Source organism: Lampetra planeri, chromosome 35 (assembly GCF_965212315.1).
Source record: "Lampetra planeri chromosome 35, kcLamPlan1.2.h2, whole genome shotgun sequence".
NCBI classification, from domain to species: domain Eukaryota; kingdom Metazoa; phylum Chordata; class Hyperoartia; order Petromyzontiformes; family Petromyzontidae; genus Lampetra; species Lampetra planeri.
In genome coordinates, this window is record NC_136141.1 from 8343682 (window position 1) to 8365408 (window position 21727).

The 21727-nt window shown below is 49.2% G+C and overlaps 1 protein-coding gene across 1 annotated transcript in view; it reads left to right on the forward strand.

Moving 5' to 3' along the window:
* The window catches only part of LOC144730364 (caskin-1-like), a 413671-nt gene that overhangs the window by 347860 nt on the left and 44084 nt on the right, over positions 1 to 21727 (forward strand). The window contains exons 7-10 of the mRNA XM_078611135.1: positions 8175 to 8283; positions 12060 to 12168; positions 12807 to 12901; positions 13470 to 13584. Of these exons, the coding sequence (XP_078467261.1) occupies positions 8175 to 8283; positions 12060 to 12168; positions 12807 to 12901; positions 13470 to 13584 (428 nt within the window). The remainder of the gene's footprint in view (positions 1 to 8174; positions 8284 to 12059; positions 12169 to 12806; positions 12902 to 13469; positions 13585 to 21727) is intronic.

The following is a 21727-nucleotide window of genomic DNA, read 5'->3' on the forward strand; positions in this document are numbered from 1 at the left end:
TATATATTGCCTGCTGCCAAACACACAGAGGGCCTCAACACATGCACGCACGGTCCGTTACGTCAATCCACTGCTGGATGAGGGCCACCATGGTGCTGGTGATGCGCATCTTATCGATATTTTGGTTGTTCCAGGATGTTCACGAACGTCTCAGCTGAGATTGTTCTGCACGCTTCTGCTATGTGCTGTTGAAGGTGACCTTTTTTTGTTGTTCAAACTTCAGCGTATGAGCGATGCGTTGCCCACTCAAACTTGCCACCGTCTCGTTATAATTAACCTGTGAATGGATGACGCTTTTTACGGACGTCAAGGATTCCACACGTTTGCACTCCGTTTGTGGATAGTTAATTTTTAACCACCGTGATCACGCACGTGCACTCGTAATGTATCGCCACATTGCTTTGATGTGATGCTATAATGCACAGCGCGTGGGATATTGCAAACACCCCTCATGGAATGCTTTGTTGAGACTTCCCTGCCCGAATGATCACGAAGCTGCCTTTAAGCAGCGAGTGGTGGCGAGCAAGCTGGGAAAAATTGCAACCATGCTGACCTCTTGACTCCTGCTGAATGAAAAATAAGGATTTGGTGTAGCTACGCCCACCTAACAAACTAGATTCAATGCGAGTGCTATGTTTTGGTTTGTTCGTCGCTAGATTAGATGATGGTCAGTGGACGAGACTGGTGGTGGAATGTCGCTCAAAGGAGAGGACGTAGGATGAGCACCGCAGAGATGGAGCAATGAGACCAGGAGTGAGACGTGAGGGAGCGAGATGTGAGGGAGCGAGGCACGGGGGAGCGAGACGCGAGGGAGGGAGACGTGAGGGAGTGAGATGGATGGAAGCAGCTCTAGACTGTGCGTCATGGAAACGGCGTGGGGAGGCCTTCATCCTGCAGTAGATACAAAATGGCCGATGGCGATGCTGTTAGGATTGAATCTAAATAATATTCTTCGTGCACTTCCACTGAGTTAACAGTGGAAATTTCATGTTTACCGTGGAGGAGGCCATTCTGCCCTGAGTACAACTACTCTTGACCATGCAGTGATGGTGAGCTGAGGTAGCCCTCCGACTTGGATTTTAGGTGGCCAATTTGCTACGATGTTAGTCATCAACGCCGTGAAGGAAAAGGAATGGAACTTGTTTGAGAGCATCGTCCACCGAGGAGATGGAGTGATGAAATCTGTTTATGTGCAGGTGCTATGGGTGAATGACTACATCGCAGGATCATGAGATGTGATGGCAGTTTGAGGAGGCCTTCATCTGGCAGTGGATGGACGATGATGATGATGATCGAAAGTAGAATGACATTTTGAAAGTCAAGGTAATTTAAAATGACGGCTTAAAGAGTAATGAATGGACACACTTTGTTCTTCCTCTTTATTGTTGTTCAATTTAATGAAAGAGAATAGACAATATACGAATACTTTATAGAATAAATGCTGTGCAACTCAAACGTGTCACCGCCGCACATTAGACGCTATCGCTTTCTCACCGATACGCCCGCTCGCAATTCATTTATTATTCCTTTAAACTCATCGGAAGCCAAAAAAACGACACACTTTAAATTTAAAGCCTCGTTTAGATCAAACGTCTCACGAAGACACGTTGATCGGCCTTCGTTTTAAACGCTGCAGTATTTTCCGTAACATTTTCCTCCAACTGGTGAAAAGGGGGAAAACGCTGTCAAACGTTCTTGCCGAAGACGCGGGGTGGTTTGGTGGGACGGGCTTCTGACTGGAGCTTGGCACGTGTTCAGCGCAGATCTCGCCGAGCGGTTTCATCCTCCGCTCGAAAACAGTAAATGACTGCTATTGGAGGGTGGATCCTTCATTGTTCTCAAAGCTTTTTTGTTGTTGTTGCGGCGTGCACTGGGGACACACCGCTCTCTTGCGCTCCCGTGACTTTGTCAAAGCCAACCTGGTTCACATGTGAAACCGTGTTGCCACACCGAGGCGGGAGTGGTGGCTCCAGAGGTTAGTGCACCACGCTATGAACCCGGCGGTCCTGTGTTTCGATGGCTAACGTCATTGGTGAGTGACATCTGCACTAGTTCTGGAAACCCGACACCAACCCGCAATCACCAGCGTAGTGAAGTATGGTAAGAAAAAAACCTTAAAAGACATGGCAAAAGGGAGACCTTCAGCCAGCAATGAATTGATAAAAGGATATCAATGAGTATTATTATCATCATCATCATCATATTCATCATCATGTTTTAGTAATTGGAGTGAGCAATAAGTGATTTGCTCGAACTGATACATTAGTCACTTTTACGTTGGTTAAAGGGGTTGAGGAGAAAATCAATCCTGTTATCCACATTTATTCGTGATTATAAGTCACCCAAAAGTGGTCTCTTGCAGTTTACGACCATCCTTTATTCCCATGTCTCTTTGCGAATAAAAGAACGCGGTAGGATATTCATCTTATTATCCACGTTTATCCATTGAATTGCCCATCTCTTGACAAGTGTTTCACAGCTACAGTTTGCTACTTCACTGTTACTTGGTCCATATTCTTAGGTTTTTTCGGTAAAGTCACGTAGGTAAAACATTAAAATTAATAAAAGTAAAATAAAATAAAAATCACGACGTTTCTGAGGCAACACAAGCTTCCGTCTTCAGGTGGAACCGTCACAGCCACGACAGCTGTATCAAGTAAATGAGAGATTACAAGAGCTACCACTCCGTATATATAATGGTTGGAGAGGGGGGAAGGGCCACTTTTTATTAATATGGTAAGGTGAGGCTTAAGAGGCTGAGCCTTTGTTATGGAGAGGTACGGTTTGTGACTAAGCCTGGCCTACATAACAATAGTGTGAAAAAAGAAACAACTAAACATGGTAAAACAAGCATGGCTGTCTATCAATAACCTGTAATAGTTGTCTGTCAAATAAGATGGTCCAAATAAGTGTAGTTAAATCTTATTTTGCATGGTTAATCACATCTTTCCAATGATTACTCAGTTTGTAACCATCATCACGGTTGAAATTATGTCTGTGTTTGTATATTTGTATGGCTTCGTGTACAAACCTTGGTCACCAATCAGTGGTGAAGTACCAAGTCACCATGTCCAAATAAACTAGCCAGGCGGTACCACTTTCTGGGTTTTTTGGCTCATGCTGTACAGCATTATTTCAGTACGGTGTCCAACGTTTCACTCCACGTGCTGGGAACCTCTTTGAAGAAGCTCCCAGCATCGAAGGGCCCAGGAGGCAATCTCGGCCAACCGGTGTGTCGGCCAGACACCTTTTCTGCTGGCTACACCTTCAAGTGCCAAAACGGTGCCACCCTGCCTCTTGAGATCTGATGAGATCAGGCTGCAGGTGCGATCAACAACAACAACAACCGCCATTCACCACTAAGTGGGGGTGACGTCACCACGACGCTTGTGCCAGGCGATGTGCATGTTGAGGCCACGTGAAGTGTCGAACGCCCGCTGGCAGGATGTCACGGGGCAGACCCAGGTTCCACGGGTCGACTGACTGAGATGACCGGCTGATTCACCACCTACTGTGCCAACTTGCTGTGGTTTAGCCACCAGGCGCTCCGCTCGTTGTTGTGAGCGTCGCTCCTCCCCCCTCCGTTGTTGTTGAAGGGCAACTGCTTCCAACTGCCCAGTAGCGTCCTTCACGAGCCTCCTCCACAGAGGCCGATCTTGACACTGCTGGTACCAGTCATCGGCAAGTCCACTCAGCTCCACATCCTCCTGTACCACATCACTCCATCTCTTCTCTAACCCGTGCCGCGTCCGTTTATTCCCCTCAATCTAGCCGAACAAAAGCTGTTAATGCATGCAGTGACTGGGCATGCGGGCTACATGACCCATCCACCGCAGCCTTGCCCGCCGGAGGAGCTCACCGATAGGACTTTGTCCAGATCTTTCAAGGATTTGTGGGCTCCTCACACAATCCAGCCTGGTTAAACCCAGGATGGATCGTAGGCAGGCCAGCCTAAATGTTTCTAACTGGCGAAGATGTTCCATTAGGGGGGTCCACGTTTCGCAAGCGTAGAGAAGGGAGGGAATGACTGTAGCCGAGAAGACCTGAAGCTTCGTGCAGAGTTACAGACCAGGTAGCTTCCACACAGCGTTACGCAACCGATGAAATTATAATGCCGCTCAACTAATTCGGAGTGAGACCTCTGCTGTTAAACCGGAGCAGATCATGAGCACATTGCCCAAGTATGGGAAACTCTCCACTCTCTCCACAACCGTCCTATCACCAATGGGTCATGTGTGGGTGGATTGTCCGATGGTAAAAAATACCCAGGCAGGTGCTTAGTTTTGGTGGGGCTGATGGTAAGGCCCCACCTCTTAGTGGCAAGCTCCAGGTTCAGCAGCAGTGCCTCCAACTCCTCCTCTGAGTAAGCAGAAATTACCAGATCATCGGCATACATAACATGGTTGAGCAATAGGGAGCCATCCCTTGACCACACCCGGGCATCGATCAGCCTCCCATTGTATCTTTACCAGGTGGAAATTCCCTCGGTACAGCTATTGAAGGCTTCACGAACTACGTGGTCAAAATAGATGTTAAATAATGTGGGAGCCAGAGGACATCCCTGTCGCACCCCAAGGTGTACAGGGAATGGCTCCGACTCCCGGCCACGTAGTTCATCCGGGCCTGCTCACCATCATGAAGGTCCTTAATGATCGTGAGCAGAGTGTCAGGGACTCCGAAAGCACGAAAAACAACCCAGAGCCCAGGCCTACTGATGGTACCATCGGCCTTGACCAGGTCAAAAAAGCAGAGATGTAGGTCTTGTTGGAATTTCTTACACCTCTGCTGAAGAAGACGGACATAAAATATGGCATCTGTGCAGGACCACCCTTTCCTGAAACCACATTGGGGCTCCGCAAGCCTCTCCTCAGCGTGCCTAGCAAGGCAATGTTGAATAATCCTTGCCAGGACCTTTCCCGGCATACTGAGGAGTGAGATTCCCCTGTAGTTGTTACAGTCTGTGTGGTCCCCCTTCTTAAAGAGGGGACCTAGACTTAAAGAGGGGGACCACCAGGGCATCCTTCCAATCCTGCGGAACCCGTCCAGTGGTCCAGACTTTTGTTATGATATCATGTAGGGCAGTCTGTGCACAAATGTCACCCTTCCTCAGCATTTTTCTTGGGAGATCATCTCTGTCCGGTGCCTTTCCTGGTCTCAGACTCAGGAACGCCTTCAGTACGTCATCAACAGATGGCACCTCAGCCAGCCCCTCACAGAGGGTGACTTCTTCTTCCAGTATTTGAGGCACCGCAGCCTCGGCAGGGTCATCCCCACTTTGTTGTTTTCCAGGCTGAGGGATTTCCCCTCCCCCAGGACCTCAGAAATGCTCATCAAATCTGCGAACCTGTTCCTGCGGGTCGGAGATTGGATCACCGTTCTTTCCCTAATGATGGTAATAGGTGTGGCGCTGCAGGTTACTTTTTTGATGGAATTAAAGAGCGATTTGTGATCGTGGGCCATTGAGGCAAACTCCATCTCCTCAGCAACTCGCGACCACCACCCATCCTTGCAACGCCTCATGGATTTATGAACCTCCCAGCAAGGCCTCCTCATTTTTCGACGTGGGATGCTGTCGCCGATAAGAGTGGGCCTGTCGCTTTTTCTCAGCCAGCCTGAACACCTCCTCTGTCAGCCAGGGCTCTGGGGAGGTCTGGACCGTGTTCCCAAAGCAGCCATTGCATCTGCATGAGCCATGGTCCTAAACCTTTCCCATATCTCCTCGACGTCAGGAGGAGTCTGGGACGATGCCAACCCCAGCTACAAGCGATGATGAAATTTTCACTTGCAACTTTCATCAGCTAGCTGAGACCATGCCACTATGGGTTTGAATGGGGTCGGTCCTGGGTGTACACCCACCACCAGAGTGGAAGAATGGCAGGCGCATCTTACAGTTGACAAGTCGATGGTTAGTGGGCAGATCAGCTCCACGGTAGGGCCTGGTGTCAAGGACATGAGCTCGCATCCACTGTTCCGTCACTATGTAGTCCAGCAGATGTTCTTGCTTGGACCCGACATGCATCCGTGATGTTGTGTGGATGCGCCGATGCCGGAGCAGCGTGTTGGTAATTACAAGCCCATGGGCTGCACAAAAATCTAGCAGCCTCCTACCGTTGTTATTGAGCTGATCTGCCTTCCAATCACTCCAGACCAGGTGCCAACATTAGGTGCGGTCAGGACACTGTGCGACATGCACGCTTTGATTATTGATTTGTTTACTTTTCACTTCCCACCAATTTGCCGCGGGGGCGGGAGTGGGAGCGCCGGGGGTCCAAGGGATGTACGTTCACGATGTCTCTTCACATTTTGCGAGTTTTTACGTCTGCTCAGAATAGCAATACATCGAGGTCTCGGACACTTGTGAAGGCTGGCTCCCGGGATGAGGCACGAGGTGTGCGGACACTTACATTGTCTAGATGACAGCGCCGCAGGCTGCGAGTGCTGTCACTTCCAGATCCCACGCCAGCTTAGCTTTCTCAGGCCCAGCGAGTTAATCTTCTGCTGTGGAAGTTTGGGGTTTTTTTTATTTCGATATGCCAGCACCTGCCAGGGTCCCCGGGTTCAAAGCGTTCCTCGCCTAAGCAGGGCTCGCACGATGGTCGTTTCCACGGTTTAACCCCTTGGCTCGCCGTTCCAATCGCCGCGCTTGCAGAACGCCGTGGCGCGAGCGCGAGCGACATGAAAACTCGCGACCTTGGTAAGGAGTGTCCCATTGTGATTATGTTGCTGCGGTCCGAGGTGGGGTTGGTGGACCATGCGTGGATGGTTAGGGACTCTAACGAAACATCGGCTTATCCGTTTCCGGAGGGTTATATGCGAATATTGAAGGGCTTGCATGGCACCACACGTTTAAGAATCCATATATTTTTTTACTTATGCAAAAGAGTTTTGCTTGAGGTTATTATAGTGAATACAACTATACAACCGAGAGGGAAAACACCCTTCAGAAATGGTACAAGATAGATGGTAAAAATATGACACTAAGAAATATATATTTTGAATTGTTTAATCATCGCCTGCAATTGCAGCATGTATTGACATTGTTTTACGCTGACAAAAATTGGGAGTGTGTGAGTCACCTACCTACTGGGAAACAAGGTGACATAGAAGGCAGGCAGTGCATTAAGTAGGTTAATGACTTGTTTTGCGTGGCATGTCAGCTTTTTTCCCAGCCGCTTGTAAATGTTCCGCAGACGCTCCAGCTTCCTTCCAGGTCATATAAAAACACTCAAAATAATTTGACAAACATCCCAAATATGTGCTTGCCACACTCGAATAAAAGTTTATATACAAATTGTTTTTACGTGCGTGTGCTTACGAGACACTCGATGAATACCAACGTACTGGCGGATTGGTAGTCGGTCGCACGGTCTGAAGGTTGCGAGTTCAAATCGTGGTTGGGGCTGCCTCAGCCCATCATCCCTTCGGGGGACGATAAAATACAGTAGAACCCCTTTTAATGACCACCCCTGTTAAGGGCTAACCACTTAACGACGGGCCTCCATAGAGCCCAATGTGAAGTGTATAGTGTAGTGTATATTAGTGTAGTGTATAGTAGTGTATATAGAAGTGTCGTGTATAGTAGTGTAGAGTAGAACACCTCTTAATGAACACCCATGTTAACGACTAATTGCTAAACGACGGCCCTCCATAGAGCCCAATGTGTTCGTTTACCGACCATTTTCCTGTTACCGACGGGCTGTTGTAGGTACAGTAAGTATGAATTGATGCATTGATTAACCATGTTTCTTTTAATATTTGTTTATACCGTTCTTAGTATCTTTATGTCTTAATATTCATTGTTTAAATATTGTCAAGTATGTTTTTTTGGTGAAAATATCTAACTTTCTATGTAATTGAATGGCTCACCCCTCGTGTGCCGCGCCAGCCTTCGTAGACGCTGCTACTCGCTAACAGCGTTTGCCTCAACAGTTTGTTCGGGCTATGGGGGGGGGGTCTTTGTCTTTGTGTGTTGTATTCTGAGCAATCATCGAGAGCTGTTTAGATTGTGCCTACGAGTCCATCGTCGAGATACTTTCTCGTCATGCAGTAGGCAATCGCTTGTGATTCCACGCCTCGTATTCCTCACTGGATATCAACTTGTTATTGGACAGGCCACCACGGGGGAATCATTGCGTGGTCGTGCGGGTTTGCGCGCGCGTGTTCACCGCACGCAGGATGCTGATCCTGGCGGGCGTGGACGTGAACCGGCAGACGCGGGTGGGCACGGCGCTTCACGAGGCCGCCCTCTACGGCAAGACCGAGGTGGTGCGCCTGCTGATCGAGGTGAGAGACAGGTGCCCGCGAGGTCACACCGGGGCGACGCCACCTGCCTCTTTCCGCACAGCGGGCGGCGCTCGGCGGGACGCTGGGGGTGGGCGTTGTGCCGTCGAATGTCCATCAACGCTCCACTCCCCGCCCGGTGATGCTGTGGCCCAGTGGGTGGTGCCGTTCGCCGCTTGTTGCAGAGGTCTGCGGTTTGGAATTCCGGTGGCCGCCCTGGTTAGTGCGGCAGTTTGCGTGTATTCGCCAAGATGCACGCGGTGGTTATCGATGCCGTTGTTACTCCCAGGTGGCCTTTAGTGGCGAACTCTCTGAAAGCGTTTCATCCAGATGGCGGCGATGCTCTTCGTATTTCTGCTTCGAACAAATTGCAGCCCAATCCGGACATTCATGCTTTTCTCATGAATGTTAGACATATACACCCAGGGAAGTTATTTGTATATCAGACGAAATTGAGGTGTTGAAACCCCAGTTTGCCTGCCTGACCGAGACCTGACGTAGTTAATTTATCCATAATAGAGATTTTTTTGGGTTATATTGCGTAAATATATAAACGTGTAGTTCATTTACATGTACCATGTGAACAGAGCCTCAACACACGTTGGCATAGCTCCGATTTTTCAGGACCACCTGCATTGCAACTTGAAGCCTCGTTTCTTATAAATCCATAGACGAATCACTCTTTTAATTTGTCCATTGTTTATCGAACCCCCTGGGCTCGGTTTGTGGTTGGCTGTATGAAATGCTTGAGCTGAGTGTGACCCTACTACTGGAGTCCGATTACTTTTTGATATTGGGGGGGGATTTCAATGGCTGGGCTGATTTTCCCAAATACAAATTAGCCTCCCAAGCTCAGTGACAATATCCTTGGCCTGGACTTTAATCAAGCTGTCAATGGCCTAAGACATACAGCCCGCAGATACACTGGATATAATATCTTCAGCACAAATCGCAGTCTATATTTTAGATATCATTCAGGTAAATCGGTCACGGAATTTTCTAATTTCATTTAAGTTTAGTATTGAAAGGTGTAACCTGTACTCATCGGGTTAAAAATTAAAATATTCGAATTCTAAAAATAAAATATTAACGCCAGAAAGCCTGACACCGTTTTTCTGCAGGAGGAACTACGGGATGTTGACTCCATAGGGCAGTTTTGCTGAATTCGTAAATCTATATATAGTGCATCACTTACCAATTCTCTTGACTCGGTGGCTCCCAAAGAGCAGATTCGTCCTCAGCGTTTGCCCTCTGAACCATCGTTCGCGCAACATCGGACTATTTTCAGAAGACACGTTCGCTCGGCTGAGCGCCATTGGCACAAAACATCTCTGCTAGCTGATGGAATTGTTCTCAAGCCGATCAGGAAACTATCAGCAAGCAATCTCGTGAAGGAGCATTGATATTGCCAAAAGTCGACCCCGGGAATATTTCAGGGTTGTTTGGAAATTGTTCAACTCTCAATCTACTGAACAGACTCTTCCCAATTCAGTGGAAACCTGTCATGCTTTTTTTGTTTGACAATCAAATTCATGATCTTAGAAATGTCCATTTGTCAAACATCTGTTCAAGCCCATTGTGGTTTTCAGGAGAGAGGCCCAGGCCCCGAATCTTTTCCCGAATTCAGACCGGTCAATTTGTCCGAAATCACAGCAAACCTTGATTAGATGAAGCCCGCTTTCGGTGACAGTATCGTCGTTTGCAACAGCAGGCCATCGTGTGACAGCGTCATGGTCTGAATTTGCCAAATTTGGTTACACTGCAAATTACTAAATTTTAATCTGCATAGCAAACTGAACTATTAACGATTTTTATTTTCCCAGATAAGGCCCACTGAGTTATATACTGTAGCTTTTTTTTCAAAGCGACCTGGCCACAAATGATAGCTCAACAAAGTGGCCTATGTGGAATTTTCTATCAGCCAAATACTCTAAACGCATGTTTCTAAATGTGGAGGGAAACACCAGAAGACCCGGATAAAAATATACGCGACCACGGGGAGAACACACAAACTCTAAATATCCAGCCGTCAGGGTCGGGATCGAACCTGCGACCTCCTGTATACCCGGTGAGGTAGTTAACATCTTTCCACGTGGTGCCCCCAACAACATCACCCCGACTGAGAAAACTTGGCAGGACTTTCCTGAAAAAAGAGGCATAAGAATCAGTGAGGCTCTCATGGGTAGACAAGCATAATAATAATCCAGCTGTTACAGTGGCCCACACAACGGATCTACTGGCCACCCCCATCTGTGAGGAGCTGGAGCCAGACCTGCTTCCGCATCAATTTTATCTCCATTATCATCGTTGTACAGGATGAGAAGTGATTGTTAAAGTCTAAGGGCGGAAGCGATCCCCGCCTCTGCAGCCACCACACGGACTCTGCCAATTCAAGAGGCACGGTTCGATTGAAAAACAATTCATTCCTGTCATGTATTTAATGTTTTGTTTGCATTGTCTTTGGTATCTCTCTATCGTGTTTATACAGTTTGTGTTTGCTCCATTTGCCCAAATGTAAGAAGTACAATATAATTTGGTTTGTAATCTGTAATTATTCTGGCAGATAGTGATTCAGTTTCCCTTGTGGCCAGTATATGACAGTACAGCAAGTATCATTGGGCCTTTCGGTAAAGTCACGTAGATATAGATGTTATCACTAACCCCGCCCACTTCGTTTATGACCCTTGGGCTACACACATTTCAAACCTTTAAAAACAGCCTGCCTCAGCAGCTTTCCCACGCTTTGTCCTACTGATGACGATTGCTTGTGTTGCGATCGAAATGTCGTAGTTTTTTGTCATTTTGTTATTTTCTTTGAACCTATCTACTTGACTTTACCGAAAGACCCAAGAATATGAATTCCTGCAGTCACGAAAGCTTTAAGTCAAGATAGTACAGCAAGTAGACTCTTGATCTGTCTGTGTATATATTTTGAGTTACATTCTCTTATAAGAGATGGGTTTTCTTCAGGTGTTTCCAGTTTCCTCACAGTATGCAAAATGTATGCCGAAAAATGTACGAAACATCTCACGAAACTGACCTACCCGTCCAGAGTTTGAAATTAACTCTGCTGAAATTATGAACTCCCAGAGGGCCGTGCGGCTGATGGGATGTGTAAGAAATGTATGTTCTGTTTGGAGAGACAGATATGTGAAGGAGACGCCTTGCCTGCTGGTGTCAGGTTGGGCCCCTTGAGCCAAGAAGCTCATTTTCAATGGCGACCCGGCCAAAGTGGCCAAGCACATTACGTGGGAAGGCAGGGTCTTACGGGGCTTTGCTAAACCACGAGATAGGTTAAACATACTCCTGAGAGTCACACATGCCGAGGGGCTTGCAGTGGCAGTGGCTCGCAGTCGTGACTGCAATTGCTGCACTCGAGCAGATGCAATTGGCCTGCACTTTAGTCAGGCCCGAGTACAAAGTTTGCAGAAGAAGCCACATGTGAATTGTGTTCAAATGCCACCGGCTGTGATGGGTTCACTCACAGTCCAGTACCCTTCTGAAAAACGAGACTTGAGGCTTTCATGAAAAGCAAATAACTAACTATAATAATTACCTTTATCGTCATCATTACCATCAGTCAGGATCAATATCAAAGTAACAGGGACATTATCTTAGCAATGCTTATTGAGTTTTCTAGGTTCAATATAAATGTTATGGATCTTAGAAATGGTGATTGAATGCCAATAATTACATTGTGATTTTACAGTCGGGGCTGTGGCGCGTGGGTGGCGATGAAGCCCTTACTGTTGTGGTGCCCATCGTCCATTGTCTCGTAGAGTGGAGTGAACGTTCACATCCGGAACTCATACAACCAAACAGCGTTGGACATCGTGAACCAGTTCACGGGGTCACAGGCCTGCCTGGAGATCAAGCAGATGCTTCGTGGTGAGTGGAGCATGCGCCGTTATCGACTAAAAAGACGGGAGAAAAGTAAAATAATAATACAAATATACATTTTAACACAAGTGTGGATTTACCAGGTTGGGCTATAACCATCGCCGTAGTGAGAGGCATACTAGGTGTGGTGCGCTGCACAGAGGGAGCAGCACGTGGTTTGCCTTTCCTGTCCAAAAGTTGAAAGGGCCACTTACCCTGCCTGCTCTCCATTATTCCCCTGTACCAAGGGCGGTTTCCCACTGGCTATTTGCCGTGCCGAGTCGTGACCAGAACGTAATCTGCCGGCCTCACAAGGCACCCGAATTTACCTCGGGACCAGGGGGCAGGGCCGAGGGCAGGGCGAATTGACGCGTTCGCACGCCACGTCGGTCGGCAACACCGTCGCCGCGCCGTTTCGCAATGCGGCACGGCGCGGCTCGGCCGCTCCTGCACGTGGAAAAAACAATGGGGCCCGCCTCCTGGCTCGCGATGGCCCCAGCCCCGGCACCGCCCCAAGCGCGCAGCGGTTGTACCGGCGGCAAAGGGACCGCTTCGGTCTGGGGGGAGGGCTGCCTCGACATCAACGTCTCGCTGACTTGTGCTCGCTCGTCCCCTTTGCTCTGCGCGTGGCTGCCGTTGCGTTGCAGAGGCGACGAGCATGCTGCAGGTGCGCGCGCTGCGCGATTACTGCAACGTGTACGACCCCACGAGCCTGAGCGTGAAGGCCGGCGAGGTCATCACGGTGAGCGAGCACTCCGCACACCTCCTCGCACCGCTCGTAGGGACCGTCGGAAAGTTCATGCAGCTCCAGGTCATCGTGCGGCGGCCCATCGCTCGTGGCCCGTTTCAGCACCCTCGATTCGGCAACAAAGACACTGATTGGGCACGCCGATGGCTGAGCGTGTGGGCTACGTCTCACCGCATGCACATTTGACACAATACAAAATGTTATTCTGCATTTAGACATGACGATGTCGGTCGTGGTAGTTGTCTATGGTTCTTGTAGGTGTTGTCAGCTGTAGTGCAACGGTTAGCACGCTGCGCCATGACCCGAGTTCGATTCCCGCTCGCGGTCAATGCAAGTGATGATTATTATCTGGATCGGTCCTGGGCCTCCACCATGTCGACTCAGCCTCAAATGAGTACCTGTGGTGCGATGTGTAAACATTGCCACTGGGGAGACAAAGGAGGCCGGGCGTGGTGCTGGCCACCTTCCCCCTCGTGTACTGTGCGGACCTCCATAGATGCTCGCTAACAGCACTTGCCCCAACAGTCTGTTAAAGGCTATCGGGGAATCTTTGTCTTTGTAGGTGTTGGAGCAACATCCAGATGGTCGCTGGAAAGGATACATTCAGGACAGCCGAGGTGCGGACCGCGTTGGATTCTTTCCGCCATCCGTCGTGGAGCTGGTCAGCCGGAGAAATGGTACGGTCTTATTTCCACACTCCCGTGGCACACCCCAGGGCAAACAGACATGGTACGGTCTCACTTCAACACTCTGGACCACCCCAGGCAAACGTAAATGGTACGGTCCTATTTATACACTGACCACCCCTGGAAAACGTAAATGGTACGGCCCCATTTATACACTCCCTGGACCACCCCAGGCGAAGAGAAATGGTGCGGTCTCATTTCTACACTTCCTGGACCACCCCAGGCAATGCGGTCCCATTTCTGCACTTGCTGGATAACTCCAGGCGATCTGCCAACACAGATTCTGTATTCATCTCTCTCTTTGGTGATGAATTATCAAGCCACAGTGTGGCTCTGTGTGTTCTATTCGTGAGCTCATTTACCATGTCATTATCCAATAATTTTAACGTCTTGCAAGCAAACCAAAATACGAATTTGTCATGTGCTGTACCTCTTAATTAGCTCACCATTTCGCCAATTCACATCTCATAACACTTTCGCGACAAATCCATAATACAGGTTTTTTTTGGTTTGATCGCATAAATATAAATGTGCCGTTAAACCGGCCACCACCCGTCACAGCCAATTAGTAAGGTTTGTCACGTAAACAGAACATGCCTGTCTCATAGTTTCACCATCCCTAACCACCATTACATTGTTGCACTGGTCCTGTCCTCCCCCGCAATGGCACTCCAGAACCACTGGCAAAAAATCCACGTCGCTGTGGAACAAAAAAGACTTCCGTGACTTAAACAAGAAAGGCTACCAACTGTTGATGTCCAACCAAGAGGTTACGGCTTCACTCACTCGGCAACTCTTTCACTCGCCCCAGAAAAACGATGGCAAGATGGTCGTGAGTCGATCCTGCTAAGGATTTGAACTCACGGCATGAGGACTGGAAAGCCTTCTTGCTGTTCTTGTCAACTCAAAGCCCAACGTAGCCACGGTGCAGACGGCGCTCTGTTTTGCGTTACGATGCAGAGAGATGTTTGTCGCAACGTTTTTACCTATCCTCACGTTTCAAAACTCAAAAAATTACTTCGGTGCCATTCGGGCCGCCCACGTTAGCCCCGTGAAGTTCCCCCTCATTTGATCGATGCTCGGCAAACACTGTGAAGCGCGAGAAGTGTATCAATTGATGGGTGACCTGTGCAAGTAAGGCATATGATAATCCAGTATTTTAGTGAAACTCCGTGTGCCTAACCTCAGAGCTGTAAATCCCACCGCAATCGTGGCCGTCAATAGGAATGAAGCTCATGAAAAAACACACAAACGTCTTGTCAGGAAACGCCGTCGTTTCCTTAGCAGAAGCCATTTTTTTGACGCCGAGTCACCACCCTTGACGGGGCAAACCCCCACAATGTCGGCGCTCGCACGGTAAAGAAAGTGCAAAACAGCGCCTGTGGAACACGTGACCTTGAGAGGTGCATTGATGCCACCGCTCGTAGCTACACGAGAGCACCTGGGCAATGCCTGATATGATAACAAAATTATTTATTTCATTCTCATGGCATCATCCGTGAAACAATTTGCCCCTGCCCACTCCACCCATCCCCAGCTATCCGATTAGGGCGCCATGGTGGCGAGATGTTAACTACCTCGCCTGGTGTACAGGAGGTTGTGAGTTTGATCCCGACCCTGACGCCTGCTGTATATTTGTAGTTTGCGTGTTCTCCTCATGATTGCATGGATTTGTCTCCGGGTCCTCCGGTTTTTCCCTCCACATTTAGAATCACGCGATTAAGAGTATATGGCGATTACGAATATTTGGCCGCTTATAAATGTGCCCATGATAAGCCACTTCGTTGAACTATCACTTGTGGCTTCTGAAAAAGAGCTACATAGCTCAGTGGGTTCTTACCTGGTAAAATAAAAAAAAACTTTAAATTGTCAAAATTGTGCTCGTTACAAGTTTAAATTCATGAACGAATGAGAATAAAATATTCGTGCAAACATTGCGGTGAGTTGTAAGCACCTCTCGTGGATGCCGGGGTGACGTGAACCAATTTCAAGATATCCATTTTCGAACAGCGTCGATTCCTGCACACATGATTCAATGCATTTATTGTGAGCTTAAGGTGAGATGTTAATCGATGATTGGATGCAACGTTTCCACCTCTCCTGATTGGTGTACATCTCCAAAAGCTGCGCCACCTTTGCCGCTGGCAATAAGCAAAGTGAAGGTGCTTAGAATTCCTCACACAAAGCCCCAGGTCTTGTTAGACATCAGGCAATTCAGGCAATTGATTAAATATTTATAACATAAACTAATGCCATCGCTCCTCAATCAAACACCGGAGCCATTTAGCACACGGCTGCAACCTTGTGGTGAAGAGATCGAGCGAGCTTGCGGCTACGCCCGTCTGACAATCGGTGGCAGAGGCCCCGAGACAAACGGCTCGGGGCCCCTGAACACATTTCGTGTCGCCGAACACCCGCATTCACACAAATTCTTCCGGCTTAAGTTTATTTCTCTCTTTCTCTCTCTCTCTTCGCAATACAACGTAGGTGAACCGCAGAGGAATTCGTTAAGAGCCGGCTGATTGAAATTCATGTTTGGGGGATCGTCGGGCGAGCTGCTCGGAGCTCGTCATCGCGCGACGTGACATTTCCCACGGCTCTCTCTCCGACCGGCTTTGCCCCGGTGCGCGCGACCGTCGCGGCAACGTGCCGAATCGTTCACCTTCGGCGCACGCGATCCCCCTGTCGTCAAATCAGGCATTCGCATGACATTGAGACGGGGGTAGGTGGGGCCACGTGGCTTCCGCACGCGAAACGAGAGCTCGGCATCGCGTTTTGTTTGGGAGGCTCGGGTGGCGCGCGCAGACGGTTTACGCGACGGTCGGAATGCGACAGCCACGCGCGGTCGTGTTTGATTGGCGCCGGGTACTGGGCAAGTAACGATGCATCGATTCGTTAATGAGAATTGATCCTTGCTTTCACGGTTATATGCACATGCGATTACATTTTATCAACAGCCGGGTGGAGCGGCGGTGTAGCGGTTCGCGCGATGCACTCTGAAGCCACGAGTGGTGTACGCTTGTCCGCTGAAGCCAGCAGCTGCATTCCCGAACTCGGACTTGGATTCAGAGTGGCGACCCACTCCATACGGACACAAAGCAACCTGTCTCGATGTTCGCTTGTGGCATCAGGCGCAGCCATATGGCATTCATAGCTTCACTACAAACTATCCTGTGCCACTGACCTCTCTCTCTCTCAAGGTCTCCCACCGTATCTCTCCTTCACCCTTCTCACTCTATTGGCCACAGCAAAGCGCCACATCCTAACAATCAGCCCATCATGCACAGAACCAGCAGTGCCCTGGCTGAGCGGCGTTTCTCCGTGTCTACGCCAATCGCCTGGAACTCTCTCTCTCTCTCCCACTGCGAACGCAGCAGCATCCAAGCAACAGCTCAAGGTTCTCACCTGTTCAGGCTCTCACCTGTCAGAGCTCTCACCTATCCAGGCTGTCACCTGTCCAGGCTCTCTCACCTGTCCGGGCTGTCACCTGTCCAGGCTGTCACCTGTCCAGGCTGTCACCTGTCCAGGCTCTCTCACCTGTTCAGGCTCTCACCTGTTCAGGCTCTCTAACCTGTTCGGGCTCTCACCTGTCCGGGCTGTCACCTGTCCAGGCCCTCTCACCTGTTCAGGCTCTCACCTGTCCAGGCTGTCATCTGTCCAGGCTGTCACCTGTCCGGGCTGTCACCTGTCCGGCTCTCACCTGTCCGGGCTGTCACCTGTCCAGGCTCTCTCACCTGTTCGGGCTCTCACCTGTCTGGGCTGTCACCTGTTTAGGCCATGTACAAGGGACTTTGTGCTTTGGCTCTGTTGCTTCGAGTTCTCGATCAAACAATTAATCCGGTTCGTGATATAAGGCCGCAATATAAATTGTCTTAATTATTATTCAGCAGTGGATTGCCGAAGAGCTTCACATTATTACCTGTTAACTAATGTATTCACAAACAGGTACTTTGTGTGTCAATAGCCATATACAGAATAGGATGTGACTATTAAGCCAGTGTATAGCCCTTAGGGGGCTGCATTCATCTTCTGTGACAGTGCGGGGATAAACTCTGAATATCAGCGCCACGCGCTCACAGCAGTAGGCACTGACTGCGTAAGCTGCCCGGCCACCGCTGTGGATATGAATTTTGCAACAGATGATTTCGTGTTAAGAGTATCCAACATTGCTGGGTTTATTGGTGTAAGTCTATTTTAATAATATGCCTAGTATTATCCTCCATAGATTTTTTTTTTATTAAAGTTGACATTATTCGGTATTTATTTCAACGTGTAATCTAACACTCTGGAATCTATATTCTTTTCATTGAAGGCTTCTTCAATCAACAAATTAACGATCGCATACATTATGCATTGCTCCTTCCGCAAATTAGTCCAATGACAATGAATGGATTGATATATTTTTATTTTAAAAAGAGGCTTGGGGTCCAATGCACGACCAGATAATTTCGCCACCATTTCACTTTATGCTTGGCAGTGTGCTCGCTGTTGTTGTGAACAGTTATCCCGATGCCGCAGTTTAGTTTTTTCACGGAGGGAACTTTATTGATATTTATAACGCGCCAGATTTTGTCGACACGTCAACAACTCAGAGGCGCGGAGCCAAGCTCAGGGCTGCTCGAAAGCCTGACCCAAACAAACAGAGGCCTGAAGATGTTTCTTAAAAGTCGGAGTGCATTTGATGTTGTGGATGTGCAAAGGGGATAGAGTTCCACACCGAGGTCAATGACACACCGGTGTCATTGACCCATGCGTTGCGTCTACTGCCAAGCATACAATGACCTCAAGACGCTTCTCCAAAGCAAACGAACAAACAGCAGTCACACAGACAAATGTCTATTTTTTCAAGTGGCAACATGAAAATAATAAGTCGACAACCGAACAAAATAAATAGGTCGGATTGAGCAGCGGCATGTCACTCACCACGCAAACATCTCAAACACCGCGTGTGACCCCCCACCCTGACCTTCCTCCACATTCTGCTCACTTAGGCTTGCCACCTCTGCTTGTACAAAAACGAGGACATGTCATGGGAAACGAGAAGGAGTATCTTACGCTACCAGAATAGGGGAGAACTACACGTGAATGCATCGTCTCGAGCGGTGCGTTTTGACAACTGGCGCTGTCAGTATCCCGGGAAGACTTGACCGATTTACCAAGGCGGTTGCCACCTCACTAAAATTTTGATCCAGGGAAACACCAGGATGGGTGGCAACCCTTGTGTTACTCCACACGGCAGGAAGAGAAAAGGGAGCAGGGTGAGGCCAGAATTAGACACGAACCCCGGAGTGGTGGATTTTTCTCGCAATTCGTGAGCTGCACTTGGGGAGCGGCCACTGTAAACTCAGCGAGGCCTGGGCCGAGATATTAACTACCTCGTCTGGTAACGAGGAGGTCGTGAGTTTGATCCCAAACCCTGACGCATGCATATTTGGAGTTTGCATGTTCTCCCCATGTTCGCGTGGATTTTTCTCCGGGTCCTCCGGTTTTTCCCCTCAACGTTTAGAACCAAAGTTCATTTCGAGTATTTGGCTGCTATAAATTTCAACGTGATATGCGACTTCGTCGAGCTGTCATTTGTTGCCATGTCATTTCTGAAAAAGAGCTACGTAGCTCAGTGGGACTTTACCTGATAACATTTTTAAAAAATGCTTTAAAATAGTTTCATTCGTGCGACACTTTGACGCTTGCGTTCTGCCTGCAAATCGTGTTGCCGTTTTCCGTGGCCCAACTTCACCTTCGTTTACCTGAATGTCCTCCACGATAGATGTCCTCGAATCCTCGACAATCTGACCAACTTTTGGTGATGTCAAAATGTCGGGAGAGGACGAGCATCTTGGAAGTTCCGGGATAGAACCTGGCAAGAAAAAGCTTCGGATGTCACGAGGAAGAAGAGGTTGCGATGGAAGGATGATGTGCGCTGGAGAGAAGAGGGTGGCCTGCCACGATAGACATTCGATGGGGCACCTGGAGATAGTGAGCAGAGCGGAGGCCTAGAGCCAGGCAGTGGCAATGAGACTACAAGCGATTTTGTCATGCCTTCATGTGGCATTATCTCCAAAGCTAGGTGCCAAGCTAGGTGCCCCAACGTCGGGAGGTTCCGCTGCTGGTTACCACTCACCACTGGTTTACGCCCAATGCAGATGTGTCACAAGCAGATTAGAATGGGGTAGGTGACAAGGGAGGCATTTATTAAGATGACTTGTTAGTGGGTTTACGTGTACGCTGTAATTGCTTTTGCAAGAAGCTAAACATTGATTGTTTAACGGTAGACATGTGGGGTGAATGGTCAGGAGCCTGTGTGCGCACGTGCGCTCATTGGCAACGTCACACGATCCGACGGTGTCAGTACAATGCTGCGTGGGCCTCTGGTTGCTGAACGAATGCGTTATAAGGTCACACTTATTGCACGCAAAGCGCTCACCACGAATGAACCACAATAGCCTTGGTGATCTCGTCTAGGAGCATCAACCATCGCGCGAACTGCGGTCATCCTCACAGCAGCGGCTTTCGGCTGGCCGTCGAGCAAAGATGGTCACCACGTTGCGCAGATGGGCGCCTGTGGCCGTCTGGAATGCTCTTCCTTCCGAAATTAGGAAGCCACTGGAGCTGAGCACTTTTTAAATCTCGATTGAAAACTCATTTCTTTAGAACTGCTTTGTATGTTTAGTTTGGTGTCCTTCCCCCGCTCCTTCCATTAGCACGGTTGGCTATGTACGGTGCGAAAAAAGTTCAACATTCATACGTATGGTCCGTTTGTCCATCAACAAATATATGCGGATCTATTTTTTTTGTTTTGTATCACGGTTGCTAAGCATATGCCCATAACGCCGTAGGGCCAGTGACAAACAGCCATATTCAAGTTGTAATAGGTTAAGGGCAAGGCTCATTATAAGAACTTGGAAAGAGAAAAAAAACAGATAATGGGAGGGAATTCCATAGTGGCACAGGGTGAAGAAAGAAGCATTAAGAGAAGGGTTGTGCATAATAGAGGTTTTTTTGGGTTAGATCGCGTAAATATATAAATGTGTCGTTAAACCCGTCACCACCCGACACAGCCAACTAGTGAGGTTTGTCACGTAAACAGAACGTGGCCAATTCGTCACTAGTACAGCACACCGGTGCGTTGGATGATATTGGTCGAAGAAGTGTTGTCGACCTGCAGTGTGGTGAGTGGGTGAGTGAGTAGGTGAATGAGTGGGTTGTCTTGATCTGGAGTGTGGTGGTGTTGGTGGTGTTGAACACAGCGTGGAGGAGACAAAAACGGTCAATGTGGTAGACACCGGGTCATCATCACGGGTGGAGGAATTCATGAGCGAAGGTCACGGGGCAAGGAAGTAACCATGGTAGTACTAGCAGCAGAAGAGTGATATGGAGCCGACTGACCGCCGGCGAGCGAGCGATTGGAAGTGAATCGGCGAGCGACGTTCCACGAGGAGCGTAACCGTGGTAGTCGTGAACTAAAGAGCGGAAGGGAGGTCACTGACCGCCGGCAAGCGAGAAACTTGAGTGAACCAGTGAGTAATGCAGTGCAGCTCCCCCCCCCCCTCAGCTACCGGAGCACGGCATCATCGAGCATCGCAGCCTTGCGGTTTTGTGAGCTCATGGGGCGAGCGACGGTGATGGAGTAGGGACCCCCCCCCCCCCGCCGCGTGCGATCGCTAGTGGGGGGCTGCCAGGTCACCGCTGGGGGTGGTGGGGGGGTCACTAACCAGCTGTGTACTGCGGCGCGTGCCTCGTGTCTTGACGGTGGTCTCTATTGCTCTGCCCAGTGCATGCCTGCGGCTCGCTGAGGGCGAGCTCTCAGTCCCGCCCGGCATTTCACAGCCAGTGCCTCACCAACGGCAGCATGCTCCCTCGTCCAGGTACTGGCGGGGACCGCTAACCACACGCACGCTCGCGAATACAGCCTGCATGCACGCGCGCACGCGCACACACGTAACTCATTCTCATTGACATCATGAACCTGCACTGATACGGGCGCACACAGACAGGAGTTTGCATGCATGCAGGCAAGCGGACGTACACGTGCACACTAACATTGCTTGTACGCACGTTTACAAAGGCAAAAGACAAAGATCCCCACCCCCTTATAGCTGTTGGGGCAAGTGCCGTTCGCGAGCGCCTATGAAGG